The sequence below is a fragment of the Pantherophis guttatus genome, chromosome 4, assembly GCF_059756535.1.
Source record: "Pantherophis guttatus breed Tessera chromosome 4, ASM5975653v1, whole genome shotgun sequence".
Lineage (NCBI taxonomy): Eukaryota > Metazoa > Chordata > Lepidosauria > Squamata > Colubridae > Pantherophis > Pantherophis guttatus.
Genome location: NC_142066.1, coordinates 48,025,467 through 48,051,264, shown reverse-complemented (window position 1 = coordinate 48,051,264; position 25,798 = coordinate 48,025,467). Strand labels below are relative to the sequence as shown.

Here is a 25,798-nt window from a genome sequence, read left to right as displayed (position 1 = left end):
TAGAATTCAGTACTGCAGGCTACTTCTGCTGATTGCTGACTGCCAGCAGTTCAGCAGTTCAATTCTCACAGGCTCAAGATTAACTCAGCCTTCTATCCTTCCAAGGTCGGAAAAATGAAGACCACAGATTGTTGGGGACAATATGCTGACTCTGTAAACCACTTAGAGAGGGCTGTAAAAGCACTGTGAAACGGTATATAAGTCTAAGTGCTATTGCTATTTTAATGAATAATTAATCAGTTTTAATCATTCCAGCTCTCTGTCTTTAGAGGAAAGTTGGTAATACTATTTGAATATATATATATATTCCTTTTTTTCATCCACCCTTTTCTGTTTGGCCTTTGTTGTCATGGCTGAGCTTCAAATCTGCTACTTCCTGGATGTGTTCCCATGGCTCTGTCACTGAATAGAAACTAGGGAGACTGCTTGGGTGGGAAGTAGTGCTGCTGCATGGCAATTCAGTCTTATCAAGGCCTAGCAGCTGCTTTTCGCTTTGGAGTGCTATTGAATTGGAATATGGTTTGCTGAGATACATATTCTTCTCCCAAGTTTAAGAACTGATCATGGATACTTGAGAAGCTTGTAGTACACTGATGAGCAAATCAGGCATTCAGAGAACTAGCTATCTCCATCTGCAGAACCAGAGGAAACTGAGAAAATAACTTTCTTTTTGCAGTAAGAGAATAATTTAAGATAGTAGTAGGACTGAATTTTGAGACAATCTGCTCCAGATTTTGCATACTCTAATTCTATAGTTGAAAAGTAGGGTATGCAAAATATGGAGCAGATTGTCTCAAAATTAAGTCCTAATACTATCCTAAATATGGAAAGATACATACATTATAAGACAAGATAGAAAAAACTGCACATGGATTAGACAACAAACTAAAGTACTGTATTGGTTGGAAACATGCGGAAGAGACCTTTATCCTGCAGTGGATAGACAATGGCTAAAATGATAATGGTGATGATATACATACATACATACATACATACATACATACATACATACATACATACAAGTAGTGGCCAAAATTGTGGAAACCTTTTGGGAAAAGTGTATTTTTGAGGTTTGATGGCTAATAGCACCACTTTTTTTTTTAGAGTAGTGCCATAAAATTATATATCAATGGAAAGATAATTTAATCAAGAATGTAATGCTTTTCAACCTTTGTTTGAGAAATAAAAGTGGATTTTTGCGTGGAGTTCTAAATTTTAGACCAAATTCCTGTGCCAAACTGTCCTTGCACTCAACTTCACATTGCATTGCACCATTTCATCTTGTATCAGGTCCCAGATGATTTTCTTCTGTCACGTAGGCACAGTCTCTTAATTCTTCTATCATCACTTGCTGTTGTGCACCTTTTCCTGCCTTTACCAGTGTGGTTTTGTAGTGACTGAGTCTCCTTATACCTCTTCAAAAACTTAGAAATGCCATCTTTGGTTAAGTTTCCACCAATTTTTCTTTTAATTTCTTTATAATTGTAGCCTTGTTCACTTAATAATTCTATTTTACATCGCTTTCTGGGAGACTAGTCAACTCTTTGCACCATTACTTTAATTTTATTATGTTTTACAAGCTCACTAAATGAAAGAACACAAAAAAAATCCCCAACCAACTTGATAGCGATCACATAACACACTGACAAATGTCCTCCTCTCAGCTTCAATACATGATATCAATAAATGAATCCTACTGTGATCTGATTGGCTCATTGCCAAAACAAGATGACACCTGATTGGCTCTCTAAAGACTCATGCTCATTAGCTATAATCAGATGAAGGAAAACTACCTGATATCAACCTAAGCAAGTTGTGCTTCCTTTTTCTGGTTATTTGGCTATAACTTTTCATAGAATACAGATAGTTGAACAAACTTTGTTGCATTACATTCTTGATTAAATTATTTTTCCATTGATATATAATTTTATGGTACTACTTTTTAAAAAAAGTGGTGTTATTAGCCATCAAACCTCAAAAATACACTTTTCTCAAAAGGTTACCACAATTTTGGCCAGTACTGCAATAGGTAAGACCATAATTTTCTCATAACATTAGCCACTTTCATTCCCAAATATAAGGGCTAGAATAAGTTGACTTGATTGACCATCTTAAATTAAAGTTTCGTGGTAGATTATCATTTATTTTATTATTTATTTGTTCAACTTGTATGCCGCCTTTCTCCGAAGACTCAAGGCAGCTAAAGATTAAAGTTCTTTGGCATTCCAGTATTTTCAGTGGCATTCTAGAATCTCCAGTGGTTTTGGAGATTCCAGTATTTGGCTAGATGGATATTGTTTTGTCTGACAAGCAACACAGCAAATTTTTTTTTATAAATTTCTACCAATTCATTTCCAAGTATGAATCTTTAAATAGCTACTTCTGGAAAGATCAGATACTTTCTTTTCCTCTGGTTCATATAATCTGGGAATTTAATAAAATATACCAGAGATCAGTGGAAGTCGAAGGAAATATATTTATTGAACACAATTTTACCAAATACAGTTGGGTGGCAGCTGTAATGGACTGCTCCTCCAGCGCTCTTTTTATAGGTTTTTTTTTTAGTTTAAAGATTTATCCAATTACTATCAATTGAATGAAATGTGTTAGTTTATTAGAAATAAATGTTTCATTATCTAGAATTAGAACAGATGCCTCCTTATTTATAGTCCCCTTATCTTGAATTAAAACAGATGTCTGTTTAAATGGCCATTTTATCTTTCCTATACATAGTTTTTTCTATGCATATAATGTATGTCTTTCTTTACATGAGTTTGGCTATGTGATACATTTTTTATTTATAATAGTAGGAGCCAGTCTTTTCCTTTTATAAAATGGCTACTTTTTTAATCATTTCTTAATTGAAACTTATTGTAAACATATGAAGAAAACATTTCAATACCAGAAGAATACATACCATAAGAGAAAGAAAACAAAAAACTTGGCACGATGTCAATCATTCCACAATAGAAAATACATTGTTAGTGGGTAGAAAGAGACACTGATATAATATAGACACATACAGTATATACATATCAGTTAGACTCCTTCCTTTCAAGATAAGTATTATTATGCAAAGCAGTATGCAACCCAGTAAGATAAGCAAAATCAGAAGGAAGGAACCAGAACTAAATCTAGTTTTCATACTGTAACTCTCTATGTTTGTAAACTATATTTCATTCTCCCAAGTTGATACACATCCCCTTAGGTAGCCTTTTCTTCCTTAACCCTTTTACCTTTATATTTTTCATCATCTCCATCCAATCACAATTTTAATCCAGTTATTCTCCAGTTATAACAAACTATCTCAGTGCACCTCTTTTGTACCAGTCACTCATTTTTCTGTTCATTCAGAACCCATTCATTTTTCATTTCCTTTTTGTTGGACTGTGGACACTTTTTAAGTAAACAATTCTCACTATTTTTAAAGAATATTTTTGTTTTTCTGACATTCTGAATGTCATATAACAAAATAGGATGAGACATTTATTTATTTGTTTTATTATTAGACTTCTATGCCACCTATCTTGCCAAGGTGAGTCTAGGCAGCTTACAGTTGCTATGGTTGGAAACTAACCAAAGAGAGAAGTAACCTGGAATTAAGAAGAAACTTCCTAACAATTAACCAATTGGAATAGCTTGCCTTCAGAAATTGTGGGCACTCCATCAGTGGAGGTTTTTAAGAAGAAACTAGATAGCCACTTATCGGAAATAGTATAGGTTCTCCTGCTTGAAAGGGGGCTGGACTAGAAGATCTCCAAGGTCCCTTCCCTTCCCTTCCTTTCCTTTCCTTTCCCTTCCCTTCCCTTCCCTTCCCTTCCCTTCCCTTCCCTTCCCTTCCCTTCCCTTCCCTTCTATTCCATTCCACTCCATTCCATTCCATTCCATTCTACATTAAAATGTTAAAACAATAAATAAGAACCATACATTTCAGGTAAAATGTGATTAACCATAATGGAAAGGAAGGGAGCAAAGTACATATGGAGAGCAGGAAGTCCATCCAAGATGCCATTTTCCATTGGGGCCCCAAGCCAGCTGGCACAGCCAAGTCTTCCAGCCATTTGACTGGCTGCCCGTGACAGAAAAAGCTCTTCTTCTGGACCCCATTAGCTGTAATTTCTTTACTGATAGGGTCTGCAGCACATCTCTGCCAGCATAGGTGGGGTAGGCTCACATAACCTGGATCCATGCCACAAAGGGCTTTATAGATGATAACCCACACCTTGGATTGGATTCAAAAGCAAACCGGAAACCAATGCAACTCATGGAACAGCAGGATAGGATAGGATAGGATAGGATAGGATAGGATAGGATAGGATAGGATAGGATAGGATAGGATAGGATAGGATAGGATAGGATAGGATAATTTTATTTCTATACCGCCCCTCTCTCGAAGGACTCGGGACGGTGTACAGCCAGGTAAAAACACAATACAAATATCACAGTTTAAATTTAAAAATTATTAAAAGTATTACATTCAAGGCCAATTAGCTAAAAAACCCAAAAATTTAAGAATTCCGAATTTAAAACTCAATTAGGAAGCTAGCCCTGCCTGTCGGAAGAGCAGGGTCTTAAGAGCACAGCGGAAAACTCGGAGGTCAGAGATCTTGCATATGTCTGGGGGCAGTTCATTCCAAAGGGCAGGTGCCTCCACAGAAAAGGTTCTCCCCCTAGGTGTCGCCAGCTGACATAATTTGGCCGACTGCACCCTGAGGAGTCCCTCTCTGTGGGAGTGAACTGGTCGGTGGGAGGCTATCGGTGGCAGAAGGCGGTCTTGTAGGTACCCAGGTCCTGAGCCATGGAGCACTTTAAAGATGGTAACCAGCACCTTGAATCACACCCGGAAGACCACTGGGAGCCAGTGCAACTCGCGCAGGAGAGGTGTTACATGGGCGCAACGAGTTGCACCCATAATTACCCGCGTAGCCGCATTCTGGACCAGTTGGAGTCTCCGAGTGCTCTTCAAGGGGAGCCCCATGTAGAGAGCATTACAGTAGTCCAGCCGAGAGGTAACAAGGGCGTGAGTGACTGCGCAAGGCGTCCCAGTCCAGAAAGGGATGCAACTGGCGAATCAGGCGGACCTAATAAAAAGCCCCCCTGGCCACGGCCATCATATGCTCTTCTAAAGACAGCTGTGCATCCAGGAGGACGCCCAGATTGCGAGCCCTCTCTGTGGGGGGGGTGGAGATCCACCCCCTATAGACAGCGATGGCGTCAGCTGGCTACCACCGGTAGCCACAGCCACTCAGTCTTGGAAGGGTTGAGTCTGAGCCTATTTCTCCCCATCCAGACCCGTATGGCCTCCAGGCAGCAGGACATCACATCAAGGGCATCATTGGGGTGGTCTGGGGTATAACATGGGCTTTGCACCAGTTGAAGCTTTTGGATATGTGACAAGGGCTGAACCCTATAGAACACATTGCAATAATCTAACTGAGAGATGACCAGGGTTTGAGTGACTGACCACAGGAGCTCCCGATCCAAGAAAAGGTGCAACTGGTACACAACACATAGTTGTGCAAAGGCTGTCCTAGCTATGACTGCCACCTGCTCATCGAACTGGAATCATGAGTTCAGGAGAGCCCCCAGGTTGTGCATCGAGTCTGTCTGCGGTAGTGCAACCCTATTTAGAACTAATCATGTTAACGTCCTGGAATCCAGAGCTCCACATACCCAAAGCCACTCAGTCTTACCAGGGTTCAGCCCATCCAGATTCACTTATATACAGCCCTTTTCCCTTCCTTTCGCACATACTCATTCGTCACAAAACCCTACACACTACTTTTATAAGAATTGCTTCTATTTAATAAACATTCTACAGTCTACACAAACTGCAAACTTCTGCAGTCATGTCAGTTTTCCAACATTTATGCATGCTTGCAATTATTTGCAAGAGTTATCATGTCAACACAACTATGTGTTCAATATAATTTCAGAATTTACACTATTTATTGCATCATACTGTATTTTAACATATGCTGCACATCATTCAGATTGTCAGCCAAGAACACAGCATTGTCTGCATGCAAAAGTACATATCATTCACATCTACTTCATATCAGACGTGTTTCAAAAAAGCTGGACTAAAAAAGGCACAAAAGGTGTTTCTGATAAAAAATACTTATTGTAAAAAAAAAAAAAAACCAGTAAAACAATATGAAATAATTTCAGGGGCTATGTCTGAAATGCAAGCCTCATTTATAGTAAAATCAAGGTTTAAATTCTTTTGCCTCTTTCTACATTGCCTGTAGATGTTAAGCCCTTTCCCTTTCCTCTTTTCTTTTCTTCTTTTTTTGTTTTTTCCTTGTATAGCTGTATTGTGTTTTTATAATGGACTTTTGTTGTTTTCTTTTGATTTTGTGACAACTAGTTTCTGTACCTCAAATATTACTGTTGTATTCCTTATCCATAAGTACCTTAACCAAACAAGGAATTACCATATATACATGTCATACTTGAGCTGTGGTGGCACAGTGGTTGGAATGCAGTATTGCAGGCTAACTCTGCTCACTGCTAGATGTTTGATTCTGACTGACTCAAGGTTGACTCAGCCTTCCAGCCTTCTGAGGTTGGTAGAATGAGGACCCAGATTGTTGGGGGGACTTTGCTGACATTGTAAACCATTCAGAGAGTCTGTAAAGCTCTATAGAGTGGTACATAAATCTAAGTGCTATTGATACTCCCTGCTGAATTTCTATTTATCACATTTATAACTTAACTTTTAATGATTTTTTATATTAACATAAATATTAGTGCTCTTTGACATACCACTACACTTTCCAAAATTCTAAAATGCTCCTTCCAGAATGCTCTCATTTCAATTTCAAACAAATCTTTTCATTTCTTTATTTTTTTAAAATGCTATTTACTCCGATGGAGGCTTCTTGTTGAACTTTTGGAATCCATTTCCAAAACAATTTTAGTATCAACCAAATTAGTTTTTTTCCCCATTTCTTTTGATCTTGTTCTCCTTGACTTATTCAACAAAAACAAATAGACAACAATCATTCCCTTGTATGAATTTCTTTCATTCCATTATTCCAACAAGAATCCCTTTTCATATTTCCCATTTGTATAATACTTCTCTGGCACTATGTAATAGTTTCTTTTAATCTCTTTCAAGCAGTTTTCATATATTCTTTCCTTATGTCCACATTCTGTTCATTCTATTGGGAAATTTATCTCATTATAAGAGCCGAGGTGGTGCAGTGGTTAGAGTGCAGTACTGCAGGCTACTTCAGCTGACTGCTAGCTGCAGTTCAGCAGATCGAATCTCACCGGCTCAAGATTGACTCAGCCTTCCATCCTTCCAAGGTGGGTAAAATGAGGATCCAGATTTTGGGGGGCAATATGCTGACTCTGTAAACTGCTTAGAGAGGGCTGTAAAAGCACTATGAAGTGGTATATAAGTCTAAGTGCTATTGGTAGTATATTTTTCAGGCAGGAATCATACTTTCTTTTCCTATGGTCATTTTACTATTATACTTTCTTTTACTCTTTTTTTTCCATTGTCATTTTTTTTCCACAACAAATTTTTGACTCTACCAAAAGAGCCATGACTCACATTCAGAACCTGTTATCACCTTTGATTCTTTCACTAATTCTCTCATCTTATTCAATTCATGCTTTTTCCATTTATATGTATGGACTTAACAATATGTTTAAACCATATACCGTGTTTCCCCAAAAGTAAGACCCTCTCTTATATTTTTATGAACCCTGAAATAAGCGCTTGGCCTTATGGCCATGCCCTCAAAAGCCCGATTAGGCTTATTATCAGGGGATGTCTTCTTTTGGGGGAAACAGGGTATTAGAAACAACCCTTTCCCTAAACAGAGCCTTAGTATAAAAAGTCACCAACAGATGGCAGTACAGATACACTCAAAACTCTGACATGTTCTTTAGCATCTGCTCTTTCACTTCTGTTGATGGGAAATTTCTGGAGAAAATTGTTGCAATTTTGAAATGGAAGCCCACAGTGAATATTTGTGAATGTACTTTCAACAATGTGCTATCATTGAATTTTGGAACACCAAGAGTCCTTCAACTGAAATTCAGTATCAAAGGAAAGCTATTAATGGTGATGACTATGTGTTACTGAGCCAACATATAAAGATGATGAAACAGAAAAAAGCTATTTTTTGTGATCAAGAATGAAGTGGACAACTTGTGACAACAAATGACAAGTTTCACATAGAGCAAGTAAAGTTAACAAACTGATTAAGGACATTCAGCAGATCACTCAAAAGAAAATTGTTCACAAGTTTGGCATTTCACTGAAATATGCAGGTCACATTTATGTTGTTCAGTATGGAAAGATTTGTACAAGATGGGTTCCTTTCCATGCTGATAGCAGAGATGAAAATTTCAAGAGTTAAAATTTGCTAGAATTGTTGTCACACTACAAGAATGTAGGTGAGGAATTTCTTCACAGTATTATGACAGCAGATGAAATATCGGTTTATCTTTATGACCCAGAAATGAAGCATTCATCCATGAAATATTATCACAATTCCATTTTTTTTTCAAAAGGAAAACTTACACCTACATTTTGGGGCAGAGATGGTGCTATTCACTTTGAATCTAGAACTTATGAGCACCTGATAGAGCTACATTGCAATGCTCAAAGCTATGAAAGATTTAAAAAATTTGCTGCAATATAGCAAGAGACCAGGGGTGAAATCTAGCAGGGTCTGACAGGTAGCTGAAATTTTGAGCAGTTTGGAGAACTGGTAGTGGAAATTTTGAGTAGTTCGGAGAACTGGCAAATGCCATCTCTGGCTGGTCCCAGAGTGGGGTGGGAATGGAGATTTTGCAATATCCTTCCCCCAGGAGTGGGGAGGGAATAGGGATTTTGCAGTATCCTTCCCCTGGAGTGGGGTGGGAATGGAGATTTTGCAGTATCCTTTCCCTGCCACACCCAGAAAGCCACAGCATGCCCACCAAGCATGACAGAACCAGTAGTAAAAAAAATTGGATTTCACTACTGCAAGAGACCATTGTGAAGTTGGATCTACTTATCTTCCATATAGTCCAGATTTGATACCATGCAACTTTCATCTTTTTACAAAATTGAAGAAGATCTTTATTGGCATCTGTTTTGCTCAAATTAAGAAGTAGGAAGGATTCTCAAGACCTAGTTTTACATTCAGTCCACATATACAAGCTAGGATCTCTGATCTGGGAATGATATCATAAACAAACATACTGTTATCTATATCCCATTCTCGAGGAAGTATATGCAGTGTACTGATGTACACTCAGGATATTGCAGCCCTGAAAACCAATAAAATCAAATCAATAAAGATGTATCTTAGTCACAGAATAATGATTGCATGAGGGAAAAGATTAAGAAAGAGATGGTTGAGGAAGAAAGAATAAAATGAATTATCTAGGGAAAAATGCGTAACATTTTTCTGTAAACATTCCATTTGTTTGCTTATGAAAAATATTTTGTATATATTAAAAACACATATATCTTTGTGAACTTTCAATAATTGCACCAAAAACAAGTTTTGGAACCTTAATCCTGTTTCACCGCTCAGAAATCAACCTTCACCTGACCTGCAGTTTCATAGTCATGCTGGTATGTTTTATTCCTTGATATAATCTATTCCTTAGCCTTTGCTAGTCTTCATACTGTCCTTTCTGCATCATTTCTCCTGTTTTTATTGGTATTAATAAGTCTATCATTTATTCTGATCTTCCTCTGATCCTCCAGTACAAACAGAATGTAATTAATTGTGGTTCTTCTTCCTGCTTTTCTCTAAAACAGGAGGAAAATCTGCTGATGTCAACACCATCTCAGTCTGCTGCAATACAATTGATTTCCTGTGCCAATAGCTGCACTGAAGGGTATGCAGTATGGTAGATAGCTTTGGGAAATAAGCATAATCCAAGGGTTGAAAATGTTGCCAAGAATAAGATAGTAAGCATGTTAAGCCTAGCCTAAGAAATATCATTGAACCACAATTAATTATTCTGCTTCCCCACTATTTTTATTAAAAAAAACTAGCTTGCATCAAATAATACTTTGCTTTAAGCCAGAAATAAGCATGCCCTCTGTTAATTTGAGTAATTGGAATGTGGAGAAATCTATGCATTCTTCCTGGATTTTCAAGACAACTAGAATCTTCAGTAGAGTAATATGGTAACACAGAACACAATCTTCTCCACTCAATAGGTTGCAAACAAATCATTATCTTCTCAAATGATTCATCTGTATGCAAAGAATTATCTTCCACTGAAGGTTCCATATGGCGGAAAGCAAAGGCGAAAAGGATGAGGGGAAAAAAGCTTATAAGGCAAAACAAGTTGTCATTTAAGTTTTTCAAAGTACAGTAATCTGTTTATATTTACCACTTGATACTAAAGATCTGCTTTTTCAATTGGGCTCAGTGTAGGACTACCTCACTTCCCGGGTTTCAGAATTAGGAATGACAAAGGAAATTTTTGATCAGGATCTCCTAAATATTTTGTTTTCAAAAGCTAATAACCAAGAGGAAAAAGAAATTGAATAGGGACAGCAGAGCTGCACACTGATTTTCTTATTAAAATTCCATCAGTACCAGTGAAGCAGATATTTGTCCTGCAGGGCAAAACATGGTTGTAATGTGTAAGTAGCAGTGGGAAGTTTAGCTCATCTTTTACAGAATCATGAAGGATTGCATGAAAGCTGTCCCAAGTCATTAACTCTCTTTACTACACATGGAAAGCTAATGTGCTAAGAGAAGTTCTAGCTAAGCATACCCCCTGACACGCTGCTCTCTAAATGCAGGATGATGAATCATTGTTTAACAAAGTTGTGCTGAATTAATTAATTCTGAATTTTAGGAGGGCTTTAATGATATCATGCATAGGGGCCTTTTCTATCTTTCTGCTACAGAATTCTCTTTTTTAATGAGTAGCATGTATTCCAATACATGTTTATTACTTAAAAATACATTCTACTGATCTAAACGAACTTGTGGTAAATAAATCAATGAAGGGATTCAATCTATATCTGTTATGTTCTGAAGCTAAGAAAGAATATATCATTTCAGTGAACTAGATATCATTCAACACCAAGAAAGATTTGAGGCTGATTGAATCGATGTAGTTGTCATCAAAACTGGTGGCATTTTCCTCCCTTCATTTCAGTGGTTCTGTGTTCCAGATCTGTGCGTTCATAAAAAAAATTATTTAATTAGTAATCAACACCACAAACCAGAAAACATTTAGTTTCACAAGATATACTGATCTGGGCTGCTGCCAGTTCATCGTTTAAATTCTAATTTCCTCCCCCCAAGACTAGAAAATGAGAAAACTACAAATGAATTTTTCCTACAATTCATGACATTCTGAGTTGCAATCAATTATCCCACATTGTAATGCTGGCAATACAGCATTTCAGTGTGTTCATCATTTGCAGCTCTTTATTCAGTCTCTTGTTTCTACTTCTGCCAATATTTAGATCTGGGAATATAGACGTATAATTTTGTTTATGAAATTCCTTAAGTGCATGTCCATTGGAGAAGAAAGAAATAAGATATTTTGTTCAATTCACATACCAAATTAAGAATACTTCTGAAGGTTCTATACTACTGCATTGTTAACCAAAAGTAGCTAAATTTCATTTTCCTCAGTCTCAGTGTAAAGAAAAGAAGATGGCATTTCCCCCCCCCATAGATGGAACTATGTACATTGTTAAGCCTAGTTTCAGAGTCTTTCACTTCTTAATATGGCTTAGCTTCCCTTATGGCATATTCATTTGAGTGTCTCCACTGCTACTTTGATTGCCATATAAAATGAAATTGCATATTTTTTCCAGATATCTAGTGTTATATATAGGTGTGCTAATCAGTAGTATAATTCTACCTTAAGAAAATAAGTCATGAGTAAAACCTAGCCAAAACTAAGCAACGTTTATAGCTTTATTTGGAGACTGAGTACATGATGAATTATTCTTTAACGATCAGTGGGGAGGGCAAATATTTAATGATAGCTGGACTGTGCTCCATATTCTCTCTCTCTTTTTACATTGCTATGTAACCTATCATGTGTTCTTATTGTTTGCAATTAAAAAATAATAATTGGAATTATTTAAAATAAAATAAAGCCATATCTGGCAGGGAATCAGTTTGATTAAACTATTTTACAGAGAGGCATTTTTCCTCTATGTTTTATTCTGTTTAGTCATAATTTAAAATATTCTTTTTCATCAGACTTCAAGGTAGAAGTCAATATGTGATACTAATGTTTCCTTTCCTTTCCTTTCCTTTCCTTTCCTTTCCTTTCCTTTCCTTTCCTTTCCTTTCCTTTCCTTTCCTTTCCTTTCCTTTCCTTTCCTTTCCTTTCCGTAGTGAAATAATTCATGCAATATTATAAATATATATATATATATACTAGTTTAACCATAGTTTCTAGATGGGGGAAAAATCTTTTAGGATGAAGTAGGATCTTGAACTCTTTGCTCTTTTATTTATTCTTGCAGTAAAATTTCACATCTATATCACTGTATCTACCTGACTGAAGTCTTCCTATGTGATACCCACTGACCATTTCAATTCATTTAGGGAATTCATGACTTTTGTTTTAAAAAAAACCATTGGGAGGGGACTTTAAACAAACCAATTAAACATGATCACTTATCACACTGTTTAAAGTCAACTGTTTTCTCAAAACAGAATCTTAATGGTATTTTTTTGTTGTTCTGTTTTTTGTTCTTTTTTTGTTAGCAACCCAACTACTGGAGCTTTAAGGTCAGTACTTCCAATTTTTCCCCTCCATGCTTTTATTTTAAACAAATGCATGCGCTTACCCACCTTTTCTCTGTATTTTATGTGTGCATAGGCAGGTATGTCCATGAGGGAATGGGCAATTGAAAACTTGGCTTCCTTAGCCCTTTTTCTTGCACCATGTTTCTTATTTTTAATAGGCAGCTCTTAATTCCCCAAACATGTTTGGCTGGTCCTGTTATTAGGGAAAGCTACCTGGCTGCTTCAGGCAGTTAATTTTAGGTGAAAGGCAGAAAACTATGTGTCTGTCTATACATGTTTACACGCATACATGTACATACACACAAAGATGCATGCATATATGGATACATACAAAGACAGACATTCATATACATACATACATACATACATACATACATACATACATACATACTCTGCCAGGAAATGATGTGAGTAAAATGCTCCACTCCAAATCAATAAACTTGATCCACCTTGGCTGTCAATATACACCTTGACATTTGTTGCATTACTTACATTTGCTGCCAACTTTGCAAGCATTAAGCGGTCTTGGAACCTGTTTCACCATCTGCAAGTGCAGAACTGCAGCTGTGGGAGCTAAGAGAATTAGATATTACAAATAGATGTACAACTTTCCCAACTGTTTACAAATGACTACAGCTCTGGAAGATGGCCATGTGGAGTAATGGGATAGACAGAAGAGCACAAGAAGTTGTTTTATACCAATTCGGTTTATTCAAGCAGGCATAGGAAAGGTGCAGCTTTCCAGATGTCGTTAAGTTCCAACTCCATCTGTCCTATCCAGCATGACCAATGATGAGAGATAACAGAAGTTTCAGTCCAGTAATATTAGTACAGCTACACATGGCTGATCCCTGATTTATATTTGTTTATTTCATCCAGGAAGGACTCTGTAAATATTGCACGCAAAGGACTGAGACTTCATTTGCTCCCAATTCTTCTAAAAGCACACAATCTTATCAATGATGTTATGGCTCATTGCTGGAAGAATCAGTAGAGTAATGAAACCATGGAGGAAGAGAATAAATGGGAACAGATTTATTGCATTTATGGGAAAGAAACTACAGAACTGTGCATGGTCCAAATGACTGTGGCTCAAAGGCTGCAGTCACTGAAAATACATAGTGGAACTATAGTACCTAATTTGTTGATAAATGCCTGTGGATCATCTTCTGGTTTCAAAATAATGAACAATGAGTTTGACAGTTTTGGTCTAAATATTAAATGTTAAAAGTACCCAATAGTAGTCTGTGGATAACTAGCAGTCTGCAAGAGTATTGCGGCTAATCCACTCAATACTTCACAAAAGTGAGACTTCAACTGAGAACACCAACATCTCACAATATTTGGTGGTATGAGATTTCGGTCATTTTAAAGAAGAAAAGGTAAAATTAATTGTCATGAAATTTTAGATTCTTGCAGATATATTATATGAGATGGACTTCAAGGGCACCATATTGTTCACCCTTAACATTTCATGGTGATCTCAAAAGCTTTTGATAACCAAATACCACTTTTCCAAAGGATAGAAATGCTCATAATTCTAGATGCAAAACATTATCATCCCCCAAATTCTTTATTGAAGGGACAGTGAATTTCATTTCAAAACAGTTCTATGTGATTTTTTTTTCTTTTACACACTAGTAATAATGTAGGATTGTTGCCTCAGCTGCTTTAAATATGGGTAACGATTGGGCTTGCATAATCACATATTCAAAGCCATATGTTTATTTTTTATTTATCAAATTTAGAACCACTATTTTCCCTCACAGAGGGACATCTTGCAAGCAAACTACAATATCAGAATCCATGCAACATTTTAAACCAGAACTAAAGAAACCATCTTTTGCTAAATGCAGGATATTATTATTATTATTACTATTTATTTCTTTGTCAAGCATGAATAAGATAACAGATATAAGTATAAACATGATTATGAATACAGAAAATGGATATGAATAAATGGGGACAGTAGGACAGGGACGATAGGCACACTGCTGCGCTTATGCAGGCCCCTTACAGACCTCTTAGGAATGGAGTGAGGTCAACAGTAGACAGTCTAAGGTTAAAGTTTTGGGGGTTTGGGGAAGTAATCACAGAGTCAGGTAGTGCATTCTAGGCATTGACCACTCTGTTGCTGAAGTCGTATTTTCTGCAATCAAGTTTGGAGCAGTTTACCTTAAGTTTGTATCTATTGCGGTTGAAGCTGAAGTAATCATTGACAGATAGGATGTTGTAGTAGACAATTTTGTGTACTAAGCTTAGGTCAGACCAAAGGCAGCGTAGACCTAGGTTGTCTAAGCGCAAAATTTCAAACCTGGTGGTATAATGTATTCTGTTGTGAGCAGAGGAGTGGAGGACTCTTCTCGTGAAATATTGTATTAATGTCTGATATGCAGTGTGGGTTCCAGACAGATGAGCTGTATTTGAGAATTGGTGTAGCACCCTAAGCCTGTGAGACAGAACAGAAAAATGTAGGCTTCTTTCTACAAGAGTAAAAATTATTCCTCAAGTAAACCACAATGCCCACATTCTCAGCTTTTGGTTTTTTGAAAAAAGATCAAGCTTGTAACACTTCTAGAATCTGAGGTATAAATATCTTATTGTCACAGGCTATTTTAAGACTTTTTCTTGGTTTTCAGTGGATGAATGAACATTCTTAGCAATGACTCACATACTGCACACATGGTTTGGAAAAGGAAATTCCTTTCTTCCTAGTTAGAAGAATTTCCTACTTCACTTTAAAAAAAAAAGCAGAAATCTAGGCTTTTGATAATAGTATTATTGGGTATAGCACATCTATCTACGAACTAAAGGCAGGGGCAGGGCTAAGAATTCGTCAAATTTTAAAGTCATGCCTTGCATTTAAAATAGAGGATTTTTTTAACATTAGGAAAATATCCTGCCCAGACACATATATATTATTTGCCATTGCGATTTGTAAAAAAATAAGAACTGAGAGATTGTGGCTCAGGTCACACAAAATGCTAGACTAGATTAAAACTGAATTGTACTGTTTCTAATCCATTGTATTGAAAAAAACAAGATACTGGCTTAGTATTTGAATTTTGTCATCATGCTAAGCCTTAATGGTATTCATATGTTTGGACATAACATGTTCATGGGAACATAGATGCAGTGTTTTGTTAATTCAGATTTGACAGATTGAGTTTTATCTGAACCAAACCTACAATTCATATCAATTCTGCATTATGTGATTATTCCCATTTTGGGATACAGTGAATAGAGTAGTGGATCTATATATTGGGATTTTCTTTTGCAGAAATACTAAGGTGATGGGCAGATTTAAAGTGCTATAGATTGTAATGGTCATGCAACTGGTTAAGGAATGGAGATGGGTCTGGTCTTTGTATACACCAAAATTTCAGGTACTGACGGGGATCCACCTTACTACCCTGAAGCCCTCTGTGGCATCTCTTCCTAAAGACATCTACACATTCTATCAGATCAGTGAGCATGCTCCTAATCTTTTCCCTTAAATGTGGCCATTTTATGGAATCTAGGAATAGTGTCTTTTCTGTGGTGACTCCTGCTCTGTGGAACACCTTTCTACTTGAAGTGTGGTAGACCACTATCCTTCTAGCCCTCCAAAAAGCACTTAAGACCTGTGATCTGTCCCCGTCTCACACACGCACACAAACAGATATCCAGGGGTTAAATAAAACTGGCAGACAACAAATTCTTTCGATAAGAGGATTGGCAGCAACCCAGTAGCTGCTTGCCAAGAACTTTATCCATAAAGGGAGGGGTTGTTCCTCCGACAGATTAAGCCAAACAAGATACACACAGTTCAAGAATTGTCAAGTCCAGTCCGTATTAATTCCAAGGCAGATATCGTTGTTGCAAAGATACAATGTGACTCGCTAGTAGTTAGTTTTATCCATCACAGAGTCTGAATGGCCACCTCACCCCCTTATATCCCCTGTGGGGTGTGGTCCAGTGACTCAGCTTAATCTCTGGCACACCTCCTTTTCTGCTGCGTGTGCTTGTCTCTCCGACGCTGGCGTGAATCCAGCCAAGACTTATCTCCGTCACTGTCCGACTGCGAGGAGATACCTGGCTCCTGGCCAATCTCTTCTCCTTCAGGAGACACCTGAGGCATTGCCAGAGAGGAGGGTCCTGGAGAGGGAGACCTGGCCAACTCCTCTCCTTCATGTTCGGAGCCTTCTCCCTCCGATAAGTCGGCCTCGGGGGTCGGAGTCACAACAACCTGATTATTTTTTCCTCCCAAGCACTGGGATAAGGTGAAGTGGGTGAAAGGATATAATTTAGGATGTTGGAAGTCTAACTTTGGTGTTACATTTTTAATGTTTATGGTTTTAATTGATTTATGTATTATTCTGATTTGACAGTTTTAACCGTTGATTGGAAGCTGTCAAGAATTCAGCATAAGATAGGCGGCTATATAAATGTTTTAAATAAATAAATAAAGTTGTGTTAAGATGCAAAACATGGTTTGCTTCCAAGCCAGCTTTGCTCCAGTTTGCAGAAAGAAAAAAAATGATGTCGGCGTTCCCTGCAGAGGTGTTAGATAGTTTTAGGCCTGAAGCAAATCAAATTACTGTGTTCTATTCTAATCTGAATCTCGTTTTAATTTTTTAAACACAAGAGATAGATTAAAATCCACTCAGGCTACTTAATAGATCCTTTCCCATCACTTGCTACTTTATAAAGCTTTAAACTAGGTATAACAAAGACTGGATCCTGTCCTTTCTACTTGAAAAGCATGAATTTTGCTACTTGACTCAAAGCTAAGATTCTCAGTTTATGCTGAATTTTGATATAAATACTGAATCATATAATTAACACTCTTCTCAGTATTGGCAGCTTGCTTTTCAGACCTTATTTGTAATGACTGCTCCAGAAAAAGGTATATGCTTCCAACTAGAAATAAATATCAACTGGGAGAAAATAAATACTAGTTTCTTTTTTTGTGGTCTCAAAGCTACAACACTGCACGAAAGGCTACATTTTCACTGAGAATTCAAACTGTGACTATATAACACCCTGTCAAATTGCAGGTGAGGTCTCACTTTTTATAATATTATACAATAATTCATTCAAAAGACTGCCTGCATGTGGATAACAATCTGTTCCAAGAGAAGGGTTACAGCCTGGTTTTTTCCCTGATATGTTCAGAGAAGATTTCATTTTAGTTTTAAAAATATACATTTTTAATATGGAAAATATTTTTGTTATTTAATTGCACATGCAATCTGGAGCAATGTAGATATAAGCCAAGACTCATTTCCAGCATGACGCTGCATTTTTTCTAGGTGATGAAAGAGAAGAAATTATGCTTCTTGGTGATGCCTTTGAGATAGATCTGACCAGGAAGCAGACGCCTCAAGATGATTAAAACTACACTTTATTGAGATTCATAATAGTAACAGAAACTTGCAAACCTTATATTTCCCTTTCTTCCCTCATAGAGTTTAGAGTTAGAGTTTATTAGATTTCTATACCGCCCTTCTCCCGAAGGACTCAGGGCAGTGTACAGCCACATTAAAACACACAGATTTATAAAATTTAAAACCAATTAAAATTGAAATATAAAAATTGGCCGCGAATTAAAACATACATACATTTTAAAAATTCATAGTAGGCGAGTCCGGCTTGCTGAAACAGAAAGGTCTTAAGGGCGCAGCAAAAAGTACGCAGGTCGGGGCTAAGACGAAGCTCTAGAGGCAGCTCATTCCAGAGGGCTGGTGCAGAGAGAAGCTCTCCCCCTGGGTGTTGCCAGTCAGCATTGTTTGGCCGACGGCACCCTGAGGAATCTCTCTCTGTGGGAGCGTATTGGCCGGTGGAAGGTTGTTGCTGGTAGAAGGTGGTCTCGTATATACCCCAGTCCTAAGCCATGGAGCGCTTTAAAGGTGGTAACCAACACCTTGAATTGCACCTGGAAGACCACCAGGAGCCAGTGCATCTTGCACAGGAGAGGTGTTACATGGGTGCGCCGAGTCGCACCCATAACCACCCACGCGGCCACATTCTGGACCAGTTGGAGCCTCCTTAGAGGCTCTTAGAGTCCAGGCAATCAGAGAGGAGCTAGTCTGATTCTCTTCCTAGTGCTTTCTTTTTATCCTGGGTTCAAAACATGGCAGCAAGCTTTGTAAAGCAAATATTTTGGGCAGGTTTGGTTTCTGTGTGCTCAGATTTAGAACACAGTCAGAAACCAATGTTGGTCATTGACTTACACATATAAGGATAGGCATATGCAAGTCAAAGCTTTGTTTTTGCTTTGCTTTTTGTAGAAGAAATTTGTATATTGTATATTCACATTCAGACAATATGAGACATTGGAATTCAAGAAATTATGTTTTGTGTATAATGAATTCTACAAAACTCAAAACTTATGCATACTGCGCTAATAAATACTTTGGAAATAGATTACTCTTGCTGCTGTGGGTTCTATGTAGTTAGTGTGGCAAATAGCCTTAAATGAACCTCTTTGGCTCCATGACCATGACATACGTCCTTTTAAATACATATGCTCCACCCTATCCAATGACAATAAGTTCCATAATGTTGTAGGAAAGATTGCTTCCCCCCCACCTCTTGTCTTAAGTCTACTTCCAATGAGGTTCATTGGAGAACTTTGAGTCATCGGGCCCTTGGAGAGGGAGGAGAAGGTGTTCTTTAAATCTACCATAAGTATTTGTATTTTATGAATAGATATATAGCTCTGTCTGTGCTTCTTAAATTGATTTCAGAAGGGAGATATAAGTAATATTCTGAATAACAAATATGCATGACAAAATATTGCTACGTTTTATTGCTATGGATGGTTTAGGAGAGGAAGGAAACTGAATTAATGCTTTGCAACATGAGATAAGACTTTATTGCCCCTACTCCCTCCCCTACTCTGTGATCTGAGGGACTAGGATATTGTCTTTTTCCAGATTGAGGTGAATTCAGCAACAATGCATTTTGTTGCTTAATGCCGACAGGCATATAATGTTTATATTTACCGTTGAAAGCACAAACCAGAATATTACACAACATAATGAATGGAGAAAATCTGACCTTATTGCACATTTAAGAAATGATGAAGAATGATGAAGAGAGAAAAAGGTTGGAAAATACTAGGATAGGGCAAAATAGAAGAGTCCAGAACTTTGATTTACAAAATGATTACATTGAGGTTAACAATGGTAAAACAAGAGAAAGAGAAAAGAGAAGGGAAACAATAGGACAGATAGGGCAAAATAGGGGAACTCAAGAAGTTAGAACATAAAAGAAAAAAAGGGGGAAAGAAAAGGGTAAAAATAAAAAAAGGAAGAGAGAAAGGAAGATAGAAATGACAGAAGAATATGTTACAGATACTTAGAATTGAAATATGGATTGAAGCTAAAATATTTGAAAATTAGATTATGTAAAAAGAAAAAAATTTAATGGATATAATGAATTAATTTTTATTAAGATGTTGGATGGTATTGAGAAAATTGATGCGTATAATAATTGGGATATCGTTTAAATACGTATAACAATTGTAATAATTTGAATATTCTCAACAATACATTTATCTAAGTAAAAAAGAAAAGAAAACTGAAACGATATAGGATTATGATTTAATTAAATAAAATTTATGTAATTGGATTTTATATAAATGGTATTGTTAAATAGAATTTAGGGAAATAATTGGGAATTATATTATGTTGCATTATTTGAATTAAGAACTGTTTAATTGTTAAATTGGTGTATTCTTAAAATTAGAGATAAGATTTAAATTTGATGAAGTAATAATTAAATAAAGATTTAATGAATATTATATGAAGTAATAATAAAATGTAGGGAAGTTTTAGAAATTGAAATAAGATTCAGAAATATAAACATGTTTGAACTGCATTGTTAATAGTGAGGATTTAGGGTAAGAATTGTGAAATGTATTATGAGGATTTGAATTAAGATTTAAGGTGGATTAATAGAAGGGTAACTGTTTTGATTAAGTTAATATGAGTAAGCTTACTATAAGATGGTAAATAGTTGAGATATGTGAGCCAAGATTAAGAAATAAATGTTATGGCAAAAATAGAATATATAAAATTGTGTTAAAGATGGAACAAAAAGTTGAACAAATTTATGACCGGATCAATGCTCTGTTCCAAAAAGATGTATTGTATGTTTGTCTGTGTGTTTAAAAAAAAAATTGCAAAAAAAAGAAATGATGAAGAATAGAGTGGAGATTATAATCCAAATTAGTATATTCTGAAAGTAGCAGGTTATAGACAATAGTTCCTCGTGTCCATTCTTAGAACTAGACGTCTGAAGCTCACCATTTTCAAAGACTACAGAAAGTCATGGACAAATGCTTGCCAGCACAGACAGCAAAAGTAAAAATGATAGTTACAAATGTGTATGTTAAGATTGGTTCTTCACCAAATACATTCACAAAGGGCAAAGAGAAAAGATGGAGCTTTAACAGCATGATTACACTGTGTACAATGTAGTGAATTGAGCTTGTAAACAGTGACTGAATTTGAGCAACATATGAAGCTTTATTAAGTTTAATTTGGCTATTTTTGTGATTTGCGTTTTGTGTTGTATAAAACCAGCCAATTTACTATTTTATGGTTTTATATATTGTGTGAATGCAGAAAATGGTTTAATTGAGTATCCAAGTTAAGTGCGCCCTCTGAATCTAATCAGTTATATGAACATTGCCTGTTCTCTTCTCTGTTCCTACACTCTCCAAAATCACGTTTTAAAATTATTTTTCTCCTGTGGGAAGGACTTCATGGTCCAAACCAATCTTCACAAGCAGTAAGTCCTTCTTAAAAACCTTAGTCTGCACTTAGATTTGGTATAGCATGAGCTGGGTCTGCCCATCAGTGTTTCAATGCTGAATTCCCTTTTACTTTCTTCTTCTCATTTTATCCCATTTATCACCCAAAGAAGATTTGTCTTTCTTTCAACTTGCTCTCTCACCCTCAACCTTCATTCATACTTATCAGAAGAACTTCTGGTCCCTCTTTCCCATTGCAAGTTCTATCATCTATCATCCAAATGCATTTTGGTACTAAATGGTCCTTTAGTAACCTAGCAACTGCAGCTCCAGCAACCAGAAGGAAGCTGGTTCAGGCACTTCAGTGTATTAAAAAAAGAAAAAAAGATCCATCATCCACTTTGCTTGTTAAGACTTTTTTTAAAAAAAGATTTCTCCCCCATTTGTATACATCATTTTCCAAGCATTTTTCTCATTTTATGTAGCTTTTATGTCTATTAGATAATCTTTAACTTGCAGTGACTAATTTTCAATGAGTGAGACTCATGTCTCACCTCCAAATCACACACTGTAAACCTCTTTTCATAATCTCTAAAGTCCACTTGCAGTCTGTAGTTGTCTTACTGATGACTGAAAATAATTCTATACACTTCTTTATTTTTATTTTTCTGAAACTGAGTTCTCACAGTACAACTGTAGGACAATGTTGTATTGGAAATTTGAATATTAAAGTCGCTAGATAAACACATTCTACCTATGTTTAGAGGAACATTGCTTTATCAACTGTGGGTTTTGTTCATTTCAGCAAGTCTCCTTTCAGAGAGCTTCCCAATGGATACATTGTCCTATGTTCAATACTAGAAAGGTGGTTTCCCTCCCCCCACCCTCATTTAAATCAGCATGGCATCTTAGGCTGGGTCAAGTGTGATTGCTGTCAAAGAGGAACTTTGTTTTAACTTGCAGATACTGATGATTTATTCGCAAATTTGGGAGTTTTGGGAACTGGCTCTGAATGGATCAGAGATGTCTGTTCCAACGAATCAGGCAAATATCAAGGAGGATTAATGCCTATAATCTTCTGTCCAAATGCAACCAGAACCCTGAAAGCCAGACCAGCTGGCTCTCTAAATGACATCTGGGCTACTGTTGCAGTTATTGCTAAGGAATTTGCCCTGGTAATGATTAAATTTTGCAAGTCACACTTTGCACATTTGGCAACCAAAGTTTGATATGAGTTAGTTTTCATCCTTAGAAAACTATAGTATTATAGTTCAGCTTTCAAGTTATAGGGGAAAGGTGGTATAGAACATGGGGGGAAAAAACCCATTCTAAATATCTATTGTGCACCTGACATCTTGGGAAAGAGTCTTCATGTCAGAGGATGTTGTGTTTATATGTTTTTTCTTATTTGCAGTGTTTTCCTCCAGTAATGTGGTTTATTTTATTTAATGTTTGGGATATTTTCTCAATGCAATGTTTTTGAGGATATGCATCAGCTTCTACAAGGTGCTCTTTTTGCCCAAAACAGAAGAGGAAAATTACAAACAGATTGAAAGGTAATAAAAACAATTCTCTCTGTACTTTGACAGCCTATGAGACTGTTTTGTATTTTCCAGATGTGTTTAAGCTTTAGAGGCCATGTTGGCTGGGGAATTCCCTGTTGGGAGAAGTATATCTTCTTGCTAGAAAACCTTCCTCTGGGTGACATACTTTTTGTTGGAAGAGGATTGATTCCAATGGATTTATGATATTTTTTTGTCATCATTTCTGATATTAGAATTAGAATTTTGATGCAGGAACTACTAAGATAGTTCTTGAGTTACAGTTTCCATTGCTTCAGCCTGCATTTATAAAGTGTGATGTCACATAATTGCGTCACTTAGCAAAGGCAATCCTGGCAGTCCTGGCCACTGTTGTAATCCCAGGACTACACAGGTTGTTAAGCAGGAAGAGGAAAGAGTCTCAGGCAAGCAGGCAAGCAAGTAAGAGTTTAGGATGGAGCTCTGGGCAGGTGGTGGGTTCCATAGGCAAATGCTCTGGAGTATAGTCAGGTGTATAGTCACCACAGGGGACAGGCAAAAAAAAAAGTGGGGGCAACTTCCACATTCCTGCAAGCTCCCCCATTGACTTTGCTTATGGGAAGTCAGCAAATCTTACATACCCCAGCTCGCTACAATGTCATAATTGTGAAACAGACCTTGAATTCTCAAGGTCATGATCACTTTACTGTGGGGGCACTCTGACAGCCAGAATTCCAAGGACCAGTTATAAATCCCTTTCAGTCAGTGCTGTTGTAACTTTGAATGGTTGTTGAACGAGTAGTCATAACTTGAGGACTACCTGTAAAGACATTTCTGGTGTGTGATTGGTTCCTCTCATGTTAAACCTTGAAGATGAAATTGTGTAGTAACTCATGGTTCTTAGATTCTTTTATGCAACTATAGCCTGAAAACACCTAAGGCTTATTTGTTTACCAAGTTCAAGAAATTGTCAAAGCCTTAAAAATTGCTTTATTTCCACTACTAAATGCTGAGGCTTCATTTTAGTTGTCTTGGTAAAAGGCAGTAATAAATAACTTCTGTGTGGGTGCCTTATTTATGAAGTACATTAACCCAGCACTTCAGCTGGGAAAAAATAATCTCACCTTTTTTTAAAAAAAGGAAAAGCTCTTGTGGTAGATGCAATATATACATTCTGTGAAGAAATACTTCTTTTTGTCACTCATTTCAATGGGTGACTCTGTTGTCTGGTTTTGTTTTGTTTTGTTTTTAAATGCATAGAATCTTCTTGCATAGAAATGCATAGAATCTTCTTGCTTTGCTCTCCTTAAAAGTGAAGAGGTCCTTAGCCAGTCCTTAAATGTGAAATGAAATGAAAAAATTGAAATGGGGCAACGGTACCTCTGTGAAACTGAGTGTTTAAGGTGGCCAAGAGTTTCTGCACAAGGAATCTTGCTTATCATTGCTCATTTAGACAGAATAGCAGAATAATAGAATAACAGAGTTGGAAGAGATATTGGAGGTCTTTTAATCCAACGCCCTGCTCAGGCAGGAAACTCTATACCATTTCAGACAAATGGTTGTCCAATCTACAACTGATTACAATTGTCAATTGTAAAATACAAAAGTCTACAATCCTGCTTCCTCTTACACAAAAATATGTTCCATTGAATTTAATCAAGTTTGCTTCTGAAGCAACATTCCAAAAATATTTATTATTATTGTATTGTTTTAAATTTTGTATGTGAGTCACTGTATTTTTTTACCTCCTTTAATATATTTCCATATTTTCTTGGTAATCCATTATTATATTCAACAAACATTCATTTTTTGCACACTTGAATATCACCCCCCTCCAGCGTTGGGGGTGTGCAGTCTATCTGCTAATCTGATTTTAACATTAATCCTGTTAATGTAAAGATTAGGATTAATTCTGGATTAATTGGGATAATCCTGACAAAACGGTTAGCATTTTAAACTTCCAGCAGATTAATTTTTTAGCCTAAGTGACATTTGGGTTTAAAAGAATATTGAAATTCTTTGATCAGGAGGGCTATAAGTGAGTGAAAATAAAATTAGAAATAAGGTTAGGATTTTGAGGTCAAGAGTGGGAAGGGAAAATGTTTGTCGAGAGGCAATGGATGGTGTTTTGGTGCTTAAGAGGATTCTTGTTGGATAAACAATGTATAGACCCAGAGGTTATCTTTATCCAAGGAATCAGAAGAATTTCCTGAATGTATGTCAGTGTCCATAATTTCTTTAAGTGTGTGGGTATCCTTGCCCCTGTTTATTCAAATAGCTGAAGCTCTCCTCATAGAGCACTGCAGTATGGATTGAGCCAATTTGATTATGGCGAAGGTGTCCTATGCACGTTGAGTCCAAGAGAATGTGCAGAAAAGGAAAATCAAAACGTCTTTCCACACATCAGCATGATACTTAGTCCATTGGGAACAATTTTTATACAGATTGAAGTGAGAGGGAGTTGCAAGCGACTATTTTCAGTGGATTATCAGTCAGATTTGTTTTCAGTTCTACATTGTTATGTTCACTCTGCCGCCCAAGGCAGATGCTTCATTTTTCCTCTGGATAGGCCCATTCATGTGATCATTATAGAGAATGTTAGGCCTCAGAGAAAATGAGAGTCTGTAAATAAACCATTTGCTGTTCCAAAATTTGAAACAAACTATCACTGTTTCCTTGCATTTCTTAGTAGCCTTTCCTTTCTTGGCTCTATAGCAATCCTCACTTGTAGCAATTCCTCAAAATGCATTTTGAAGTCTTGAATGCCCAACATTCAC

At 36.8% G+C, this 25,798-nt stretch overlaps 1 protein-coding gene across 18 annotated transcripts in view; it reads left to right on the top strand.

The window, feature by feature from the left end:
* SRCIN1 (SRC kinase signaling inhibitor 1) overlaps nt 1-25,798 on the top strand; it is a 305,422-nt gene that overhangs the window by 189,942 nt on the left and 89,682 nt on the right. For 15 of the 18 annotated variants that reach the window (XR_015733803.1, XM_087892093.1, XM_087892091.1 and 12 more), the window contains exon 3: nt 12,717-12,740. The exons of the other annotated variants lie outside the window; for them this stretch is intronic. Coding sequence is in view for 14 of the 15 variants with exons in the window: in XM_087892093.1 (XP_087748219.1) it covers nt 12,717-12,740 (24 nt within the window). In the remaining variant the exon portion in view is untranslated. The remainder of the gene's footprint in view (nt 1-12,716; nt 12,741-25,798) is intronic. 18 annotated transcript variants of the gene reach the window in all.